Source organism: Centruroides vittatus, unplaced genomic scaffold (genome assembly GCF_030686945.1).
Source record: "Centruroides vittatus isolate TY-2023 unplaced genomic scaffold, ASM3068694v2 contig_882, whole genome shotgun sequence".
Taxonomy (NCBI): domain Eukaryota; kingdom Metazoa; phylum Arthropoda; class Arachnida; order Scorpiones; family Buthidae; genus Centruroides; species Centruroides vittatus.
In genome coordinates, this window is record NW_027122574.1 from 40462 (window position 1) to 51882 (window position 11421).

The 11421-nt window shown below is 37.2% G+C and overlaps 1 protein-coding gene across 1 annotated transcript; it reads left to right on the forward strand.

Annotated features, from left to right (window-relative positions):
• Positions 1–1728: 1728 nt before the first annotated feature.
• On the forward strand, positions 1729–2037 carry LOC136983474 (protein GVQW3-like). Its single transcript, XM_067280229.1, has one exon. The coding sequence runs from the start codon at positions 1729–1731 to the stop codon at positions 2035–2037; it is 309 nt and encodes a 102-aa protein (XP_067136330.1).
• Positions 2038–11421: the final 9384 nt, after the last annotated feature.

Consider the following 11421-nt stretch of genomic DNA (forward strand, 5'->3'; position numbering starts at 1 on the left):
AGCTGTGTCAAACTGTCTGCCATTAAAACACCACGTGGTTCTATTTTTTCACGTGACTGTCAGATGAACTGTTATTGGCTGACAAAAACGTGTCTTGGCGGCAATCTTGGCAAGATAGAATTCGGCCAACTTTTGCGGCGCAAAATCGACTTCTGCAGCGAGAAAAAATGACGTCATTCTGCCACTTTTCCTTGCCGCACCACATGTGTGCATCCTCCTTAATCCTAATATTGTTTCGAAGTGTTGCAGTAGCTGAGCTAGTCTTCTTATACTCTTTTCAGTGGTACAAAAGCAGGTTAAATCATCTGCATGCGCTATTACCTTTGTTTGAATTTACTCCCAGGAACTCGCAGACCGTCTATATGTTTATCCTCTTATTGTTCTGATTAGTGTGTCTATTGCAGTTACAAAGAGCAGCATCAACAGGGTGGCACCCTTGTCTGACTGACCTCTATGTCTAAGTCACTGAAGTATCCGTCTAATACTACTGTGCTACTCATTTTTACGTAGCAAGTCTCGATGATTTTAATTACTTTTTCTCCTTAAGTCTAATTTTTTTAGTACGTTCATCATAAATTGGTGATCTAATCTGTCGAATGTATGGTCCATGTCTATTGTTGTGAGGCAACCAGGACTATTCTTTTGGTTGATGTAGTCTATTGTATTTCTTATTTGATGGATGTTGTCGTATATTTTTCTTTCAGGCAAGGCACACGATTGTTCTGGGCTGATAATGTTTTTCAGAACCACGGGAGGCGGGATGATATTATTTTTGCCAAAATTTTATAATTGACGTTTAGAAGTGTGATCGGTCTATATTTATCTAAACGGGTTGCATCGGTTTTCTTTGGGATCAGTTTGATTACCCCTTTGTACATCGAGTGACGGATGCCGTTTTTAACTATTTCATTAAAGAGGGTGGTCAGGGGTTTGACCAGCTGTCTGAAAAACATTTTGTAGAATTCCTTACTTAGGCCATCTAGACCTGGGATTTATTGTCGCCTAGTTCTTTGATTGCTTTCCAGCATTCGTTGGCTGTTATATTTTCTTCCAGTCTCATTTTATCTTCGGGGCTTATCTGGGTTATTTTTTCCATGAATTTATTTTCTGCATTTGTATCCACAGTGCTAAGAGAGTATTTGTGTGGACTGAACAGCTTTTTATTCCACATGTTTGATTGTTGCCTACTATATGTTTAACGTACTTCTGTAGCCTTGCTGCCAGGATTTTCGCTAATATTTTATAATCTGTATTCAGTAGAGAAATTGGTCTCCAGTTATTAATATGTCTAAGATCACTTGAGTTGTCCGATTTAAGAATGAGAGTGATTAATCCTTTAGTGAAGATCCTTATTATAATTCGCTAAGATCTTTACGATAATCCGTCTCGAGTTGGTTCTTACGACTCGAGAATGTTCTTGCAATGGTTCGTAGAAAGATACACCTCCACACTCAATCCAGCGAATATTTACAGTTTATTTACAAACAAAATAATTCAGAATATACAAGTTTAACAATATTGCACACATGATACAACAAGGTACGAGGGCTGTTCGGAAAGTTCACGGCCTTGCCTATATGCGGCGCTGCGATCAATTTAATTTTTGGCGGATTTGGGAATTATTCAGAAATCTTTGCTAAAGATACAATACCAATTTCCGCTTGATTTGTCGTAAAGTTTTGCCACGACCGCTTAGCAGATAGTTAGTGTGCAAGTGCTTTGTCAAAAATGGAGAAGACTGAGACTCGTGCGGTCATAAAATACCTGACAAAAAAAGGGTTGACCCCATTTCAAATCAAAGCTGACATGGATGAAGTTTTGGGAGAGTCTGCTCCTTCGTACACCACTGTGAAAAAATGGACAGCCCTTTTTAAATCTGGCAGAGAGAGTGTGGAAGATGACCCTCGCAGCGGACGGCCGTCAACTGCTGTCACTGAAGAAAATATCGACAAAGTTCACGATTTTGTGTTAGCAGATCGCTGTTTGAAAACGCATGAGATAGCTGAGACAACAGGAGCTGAGACAACTCTCAGATAGCTCAGACAGCTGAGACAACTCTGTTGACCGAGTGCACCACATCTTAACCGAAAATTTGGGTATGACGAAGGTCTCAGCAATGTTGTTGCCGCATCTGCTGACCGCTGAGCAAAATTGTGTTTGCACTTTGATGTCAAAGGAGTGTATGGACTTCTACCAGAAAAATCCACGGGATTTCTTGCATTGGTTTGTGACTACTGATGAAATGTGGATCCATTACTACACTCCTGAAACAAAAGAACAGTTGAAGCAGTGGAAACACCACAGTTCGCCACCACCAAAGAAGGCAAAGACAGTTCCATCAGCAGGGAAAGTGATAGCTTCGGTTTTTTGGGATGCTAAAGGCATCATCTTTATTGACTTCCTAGAAAGAGGAAAGACCATCAATGCTGTTTATTACTGTGAACTTTTGGAAAAACTGAAGAAAGAAATTGAAGAAAAGAGGCAACACTTGAAGAAGAAAAAGGGTTCCATTCCACCACGATAATGCACCTGCACATTCCGCCAGAATCTACGAACAAAAGATAAACGAACTTCGCTTCCAATTAGTTCCACATCCACTGTACTCACCTGATTTGGCCCCCAGTAACTTCCACCTTTTTCCAAACCTAAAAAAATTTTTGGCTGGAAAGAGATTCCACTCAAATGACGAAATCATCTCTGAAGTGAATGAGTATTTTGCACACCTTGACAAATCAACCTATTGTGATTAGGGATTGCAATTGCTGGATCCCTCATCCAGCAATCCAGCTGGATCCAGCGCATTCTTCGGCCTGCTGGATCCAGCACTTGTGCTGGATCCAGCGCTGCGGATCCGCAAATACTCAATTAACTTTCTAAATAATTGCAAAAAAGTCTACGTCGTCGCGTTGCCGCTTTGCTAACTACTAGACTACTACTAATTACTTACTCACTACTTTACTAACACTAATAATTAAATTACTCATAAATAAAATATACCTTAATCAATCCAGCAAAATTTAATAAAATAATAACGTATTCAATCGCTTTTAACAATCTTCCTCAGTTACAAAAAAATACAACTTTAACTATAGAACATAAAATGTGTTTGGAATAAATATAAAAAGAATAGTGCTTAATTACATCCCATTTTTAAACAAGATACATAGATGTACTGCCAGGTCTAATAATTTTCGTACTGTATTGTATACCGACGTAATCCCACTGTTTTCAAACTTTTAAGAAACGATGAAAAGAAAGAGGATCAGAATTTAACAACGGGTATATATTCGGTGCCTTTACACAACCAACATTTCAATTCCAAGCTTGTTTATATGGGTGCAACGATGCGCAGTTTAAAACAAAGGCTCAAGAGCACAAATATACAATCAGTAAGAATCTTGACAACACTGCGCTGGCATCATACGCAAGACAGAAGGATGGTAACGTCCAATGGGATCAAGCGGCAATTATAAAAACGACGACAAATAGGCAAACGGTGAAACATCTTGAGAGATTGGAAATCTGCAAGGCGCACATGACAACTGGTTGTATAAACCATAGAGATGCAGACTCATTTTTTATCATGTGTAGATCCTTTTACATTAATTAATGTTATTAACGGACAATGCTGGTTTCATTGGATCTTATATACAAGGTGTTTTTTTTTTTAAACTGACGGTACTCAGAGACATCTGTAGAGCAATCTAACAGCCGAACTGTCGCCAAATTTGGGAGAGTGACTAAGGACAACATGGGAAAGAGATTCCGTGAAGAAAATAGTAGTACCCAAATTTTCCGGTAGGGGTGGATTTGGCACTGTTGTAGCAAAACAGCTAAGAATCTGCATAAAATCCAGCTGCAATTAACAAACACACGAATGAATAATCAGACAGAGGTTTCAGTGTAATAACGAAAGTATAATTAATCAGCAAATAACCTTCTTCCTTCTTCAATGTGATCACCGTCCTGCTGGACAACTCATTGCATCCTGAACATTGTGTTCTCTATGGCCGACCGCAGGAATGTTCATCACAGTTCGAGAAATGTTGTCCTTCAAAGTCATCAAGTTTGGGACACTACCAAGATAGACCTTGGACTTTAAGTAACCCCACAGGAAAAAGTAACATGGGGTTAGATCCGGGGAGAGAGGCGGCCATGCAAGTGGAAAAAAGCGACTGATGACCCTTTCTTCAGTAAAGTGCTGGTAGTTTTTTTGCTACAACAGCGCCAAATCCTCCTCTACCGGCGAATTTAGGTACTACTTTTTTCTTCGCGGAATCTCTTTTCCATGTCGTCCTTAGTCACTCTCCCAAATTTGGCGACAGTCCGGCTGCTAGATTGCTCTACAGATGTTTCTGAGTACCGTCAGTTAAAAAAACACCCTGTATATATTTTTTCCGCTATTTATTTTGTTTATTTATCTATATTTTGTCCGTTTGGGCGTTTTCCGTTAATTTTCATATTTATTCCGAACACATTTTATGTTCTATATTTAATGTTCTATTTTTTTGTAACTGAGGAAGATCGTTAAAAACGATTGAAAACGTTATTATTTTATTAAATTTTGCTGGATTGATAAAGGTGTAGTTTATTTAACTTATTCTACTTCCAGTACATAGTTTTACATACCTATAAATAACTACAGACTAATATGTAGAGCCTATATATATGAAAACTGGTAAGACTGATAGCCACTTAGCCACTGATTATCCGTCCTTACATTATTATAATATATTAATATAAATTAATCAGTAGAATTACTTTTGCTATTATTTAACTTAAAGATTACATTATAATTATAATCTAACTAAACATTTAAAGTTAATTATCTCTATCTCAAATGTTAAACCGAAACAAAGTTAATTTTACTACCTAAATGTGTAAGAAGTTTTACTGATTTATAGCAACCAGTCTAAATAATAAAAGCTTTTAAAGTATTTCTTAAAATGTTTTATTTCATTAAAAAAACATAAATTGCAGGATAGATATAGATAACACTTTATTGCACCAAAAATACATCCGTGCTGGATCCAGCTGGAATGATTTCAATCCAGCAAAAATCCAGCTGGATTCAAAACACTGCTGGATTGCAATCCCTAATTGTGATGGCATAAAAAAGCTAGAACATCACTGGAATAAGTGCATTGCTAATAAAGGAAACTATATTGAAAAATAAAAAAGTTTTAACATTATTTTGTTTGTTGTTCTATTTGAGGCCGCGAACTTTCCGAACAGCCCTCGTATATTGTCTCACGTAACAGCTGGTCCTACTGGGACAATTAGACTCTGGGGAAACTTTGGTTGGTTGGTGGAGTTGGCTCAACAACTACCGTCCCTCCCGTCTCAGCACTCACCCATCCCTGAGATCGATGCCTGAGGAGAATACTCTCTCTATGCTCAGCGGGCTGTCCGAGCGCCTGAGACTACAGTACTATCAGTCTCTCGCCCATCTCTCCATCTTTTCGCCACTCTTACTATTTAAAGAGTTCTTCGATGACAGCGTACGACCAATCCAGGTTCTTCCTTTCCCCTGGGAGCTTTCAAAGACGTCCGCTCTTCTCCCGACGACACAGCCTACCGTCCCGTCCGTCCCCTATTTACATTTTTCAAGTCGAAGACATGTGGTAAACACGTTGACACCTACACACCCATTCCATAAATGGAGATGCTACACTCTTTGTCTTGCCGACTGTTTATAGACATAACACCAGGTGGGACCAATTACCAAGGTCGTGTTGCTTTTACATCGGCCCTGCTAAAAGCGGATCTTTACACCTTTATTAAAGTCTTTAGGTAAGGTTTTACTCTTAAGGACGGTATTCGTCATTTTGACATAGACTGGTGCTAGGAGTGGAAAGAACTGTTTGTAAAATTCTGTCGGGAGCCTGTCTGGGCCTGGAGCTTTGTTGTTGGCCGTGTTCTTTAATACATGTTGACATTCATTTATATTTAATTCCTGATTGAGGTCCTCCCATTGATCTAGAGTCAGTTTCGGCATCTGTTCTATGAACTTTTTTGCGATCTTTTGGTTAAAGTCCTTTTGGCTGAATAGGGTTGTATAATGTTGGTGGATTTAATGTTTAATTTTGTTTTTCTGAGTTATTAGTTTGTTGTTACTGTTCCATATTTGTTTTCTTTGTTCTATGTTGCCTTTCCAGTTTGAGATATTGTTTTGACAGTTAGGTCATTAATGGTTAGTTTTTTATTCTCAAATCTCCTTTCATTCCTGTTTAGCCAGATAGTGTATCTGGCTTCGAACATAATAATGCTGCACTCCTTGCATAGCATTGTGCTTTCGAATAGAGCTTTTTGTTCAGTTACTAGTACATAGAGTTATCACATTTTTTTATCACTTTTCTAATTTTTTCCCACATGTTCGCTGGTTGGCATTTTTAAAATAGGTGTTCCTTAGTTTCGATTTCACCACACGTTTTGCATTTGGATTCATTTTCTCCTGCTATATGGCGCCTTTTTAAAAAATCCCCTGTGGGTAATATATTGTGTGTTATCATCCAATGCATAGTCCTGCTGCACGGTCCCATGTATATTGAGTTGATGTGCCTCCATATCATTTTATAACTTTTTGTGGGATTTTTAGTCACTACATGGGGTGGTTCTTTGTATTAAATTAGGAGTGTTTCATAGATCGATTTGCAGTTTGCAGTTTTCCAGTTGAAGTTTGGGTTGTTAGTCTGGAAGCTTTTAAAGATTTATATCAGATTTTTGTAAAACTGTAATGCATTCCATCCCCTTGGAGATTGATTATTATCTAGTTCTTTATTTAAGTGTCAAAGCTGAAATTCTAACCAGTACCGTGCAGTGGGATACCAGATTTTTTTGTCGCCGTTTATAAGGTCCTTCATATGCTCTAAGTGTAGGGCTTGTAGTTTTAGTTGTATATTAATAGCATTGACACCCCCATCTCTAGTTTTATTGCTCATTATTAATCTTTTTAGTTTGTCTGGTTTGTTTTACCATATGAGCCTATAGCCTATAGTTTCGAGCTTTTTCAAACTGTCAGCTGGAATATCTGTAGTGGTGCCGACATAAATAAATTTACTGCACATTTTTATGTTATATATTTTAGCCCTGCCTATTATGCTTATGTCTCGCTGTTCATTTGCTTGAACGACATGTTTACACTTTTCTAGTTTTTTTCCAATATCTTCTTGGATGTTGTGTTTTCCAAAGTAAGCGCCAAGAATTTTAATGTTGTCAGTCCACGTTAGGCCTCCGTGAGGGTAGATTGGTTTATTTACCCAGCTTCCAATTTCCATTCTTATTGTTTTTGATGGGTTTATGATTAGCCCCGATGCTTGTTCAAATTGTTTAATTGTATGAAATAGGTGTCTAATGCTTTTTTTGTCACTGCACATAACTGATAGGTCATCGGCATGAGTCACACATTTAAAACTTTTCTTTTCAGGTGGTACTCTAATCCCGTTTATGTGTTTGTTTTTGTTAATGGCTTTAATCAGTGGATCGAATGCAAGAGTAAACAGTGTCATTGACAGTGGACATCCTTGCCTCACTGATCTTTTTACCCTGAATGTGTCCGAGAAGTTACCATTTATTATTATTCTGCTACTAATATCTTCATAGATGGTTTTTATCATTTTGGTGAAGCCTTTGCCCAAGTTAAAGTTATCAAGCACATGCAGCATGTACTCGTGTGAAATCCGGTCAAATGCATGGTCCATGTCAATCGATATTATGCTTCCCGGCGATTGTTTTTCACTCATATAATCTATGATGTTTCTTAGATGATGGATGTTGTCCTGAATTTTTTTTCCTGTGACGGCGCATGACTGTTCCATAGAAATGATATCCGGTAGTGTACACGTCTTAAACGATTCGTCATAATTTTTGTTGTTATTTTATAATCACAGTTAAGGAGCGATATTGGCCTGTAGTGCTTCAACTCGGTGGGGTTTTCTATCTTTGGAATAAGTTTTATTATGCTTTGTTTCATGCTGTTGGGGAGTCCGTGTTTGAGGCTGTAATTTATCATTTTTACGAAGTTCGTCATAAAATGTTGGCTGCATGTCGTATAGAATTCTTTTGTGAGGCCGTCACTTCCGGAGCTCTGTTGTTTCTCAGGCTGTTAATAGCTTTAATACATTCGTCCTCAGTCACATCAGCTTCGAGCATTTGCTGTTGCTGCTCCTGTACTTTTGGCAAATCATGTGTAAACTTTCTCACCGCTTCTAGCGATATTTGTTGTTTAGAGTAGAGTTTTTCGAAAAAAGCTCTACATTCGTTTAAAATTTCTGTTTGGTTTGTTAGTACTTGACCATTAGCACCATTCAACTTTGTAATGTCATTTTTTCTGTAGTTGTTTTTTTCAATTCGAAAGAAATATTTCGTGGGTTTTTCATTACTTTCAATTTTTTTTATCTTCGATCGGATTAAGGCCCCTTCCATGTGTTCTTTCTCTACTAGGTTAATTTTTTCTTTGAGAGAGGCTATTGTTTCTTCATTCTGATTATTTATATTGTTTATAGTGCTTCTTTGTTTTGCTTTTAGCAAGTTAATTTCCTTTTTCTTTTTACTGTTCCTTTCTTTGCATTTTCGAATAATAAAGTTTAAATCTATCCCACCATTTCTTTGTGTCAGATTCTATGTTCTTCTGGTGTTTACTGCTAAAATCTTTAAAGCTTTCGTTGAAGTTGTTTTCCTTTAATATAGAAGTATTGCACTTTCAGTATCCTCTTCCTTTACTAGGGATAGCGTTGGGGAGTATGTTTGCGGTGACCATCTGATGATTGGAATAAGAACAGGGTATTATATCAGTCTGTTTAACGTGTGTTTTTAGCTCTTTAGAAAGTAATTCTGTCTATCCTGGTGCTGCATTTGGCAGTAGTGTGTGTGTATTCCAGAATGTCAGGATGCTGATCTCTCCAGATGTCGGTTAGCGTATAATCAGTCATAATGGTTTTCAATTGTTCCGCTGTCCTAGTGCAAGTGTTTGGGTCTTAGCCTTTTTTATCTCTTTTTGCATCCAATATGCAGTTCCAATCTCCTGCCATTATTAAATGGTCATACCCCGTTTTAACATAGTTGTCAATATTCTGGAAAAAGATTTTTCTCGTGCCTGTCTGTCGGTGTGTAGACACTTATCATACAAAATTTTTTGTTGTTAATTTTAACATCAATTTTACAGATACGACCCTCGGCATCGTATTCGAACCCAACCGTCTCGAATTGTTTTTGTATAAATATCGCTGTTCCACTGCTCTGTTGAGTGCCATACGACCAAAAACAGTTGTATTTACTGCTTACTTTTTTTTCAATCTCAGTGGCACTGATTTTATTGGAAACATGTGTTTCCTGAACGAGTACAACATTGAAGTTACTATGACAGAGGTTCCAGAGAAAAACATTAGATTTGATTCCAGAGAAAAACATTACACCACATGAATTTTGCATTCAGGAGGTGTATCTACATCTCCTCCTGTGTCTTCTGTCATTACATCAGCCCAGCTGGATAGATTCTCAGAGCCTTTAATGCTGATATTGGATTGTTTGCACTCCATATCAGTGTTGTTCCCTTTATTTGAATGATCATTATTTTGTATCGACTCGTTTGAAAGCGAGATCTTTCTTATTTTCTTACTCTAGTCTTTCTCATGAAGAGTAGTATTTAATTCAGTATCACTACTAATTTCCGAGTTTGTCATTGTTTTGCTTATAATATTTTTGCTTCTATCGCCTCCTTTCCGTTTATTCTTTTTTGTTTGAACTAATTTGAATCCCTCAGTGTCGGTTATGTCCCCGGGTTTTTCAGTACTTATTTCTGGTCCATTTGTTCCATTGTTTTCTTGCTGTAGGCTTTCTTTTGTTTCTACACTTTTACTATCGTCGCTACTACCTTGTACTTCCGTTGTAAATTTCCTCAGGCGAGAGGCATAAGTCGGTCCTACACAAAGCAAGGTGTCATGGCCGAAGATTTTACACTTAGAACAAAAAGGAGTAGCACAATTTTTCTTGATATGATCGCTTTGACTACATCTTAGACATCTTGGTACACGGTTTTTTATTACTAATAAGGCAGGGAAATTACATAATGTAAAAGTATGCGGAAGCATATCGACATTGAACCCTTTTTTTAGTTTTAGAGTGACCAGTCTTTTCCCACTCAAAATATGTTCTAGACCCGGCTCGGTTGAGTTTTCTTTTCTTATTTCAATTTTATCCAGTGGCGTGCCATCATTGGAAGCGATGGAAGCGTCGATTCCACCTTTCAATGACCTTCCCTTGAATTTTATAAAATATAAATTTTCATATTTTAACGTACTTTGAATTAATTAAAACTAATATTTTATTATAACTGCATTATGTATCTTTTACAAATTTCTATACTACATGTGAAAAAAAACGATAAGATTGCTATTGTATATTTGAATAATTCAGTGGCGGAAGGAATGTCGAAACCGGGTCAGTCTCCAATCAGCCAGATTATATAGGTATTAGCACATGCGGTTTACAGTGCACCAACCTCACCCGGTTTAGCTGGTAGAAGCGACACACTCGTAAAGAATACAGCTTTATATCCCGGAGCAGTTGTGGGCTGTTATCCGCCTGCTAGATATTCGGCCACCCTCGCCCAATTATGTGAATCGTGAGCAGACTAGATCAATGGCAGGCAACCCGCGGGCCAGCTACGGCTCGCGAAAAGTTTCTATCCGGCCCGCGAGATCTTTAATAGATTATTAAATTGGAAAAATAACTAATTAATAGTTATTTTTCCAATTCTTTCTAATTTTCGAAAATGATAAGAGAAATAAATGTAGTAATTAACTTTTTATTTATTTATTTCATATTTGCAGACTAAAAAAATTACGAGTCACAAGAAAGCGTCAATTAACTACTACGGCCCGCGGAAAAAAAAAAACGTAAAATTTATTCTGGCCCATGTTATAAAAAGGGTTGCCCACCCTAGACTAGATTTATAACAACCCAACCGATAGGAGTTTACTGGCACGTTTTTATGATAGTTCTGTAAAGTTGACAGGAGTTTTAAAAAACTCCATTAAAATATTTGATATATTTATTCTGCGTTTATTCCGCTCTCCCATCTTATATTACTTACGGATTTCAATGTTAAACCGGTGATATTACGATTTAGTATGTCCCATCTGTAAGGGGATGCAGAAAAAACGTGTACAATTCTAGTGCATTGTTAAAAATTAACTGTTACTTTGGCAGCATCATTTACAACCAAATTTAATGAATGAGACGTACAGTACATACAATGGTACAAAAAAAAAGCTCTAGAATTTATTTTCCTTAAATTTACAATTTATATATTCGTTGTCATAAAAATTTGTCTTTACACTGTTTTCCCAAGACTACAGATATTCACTGGTTTCGACTTATTTCTACTTAAGAAGTGACTAAATAATTAAGAGATTAGGGAAT

Excerpts from the sequence above, each read along its gene's own strand:
- LOC136983474 (XM_067280229.1), top strand. The coding sequence starts at position 1,729 with ATGGAGAAGACTGAGACTCGTGCGGTCATAAAATACCTGACAAAAAAA.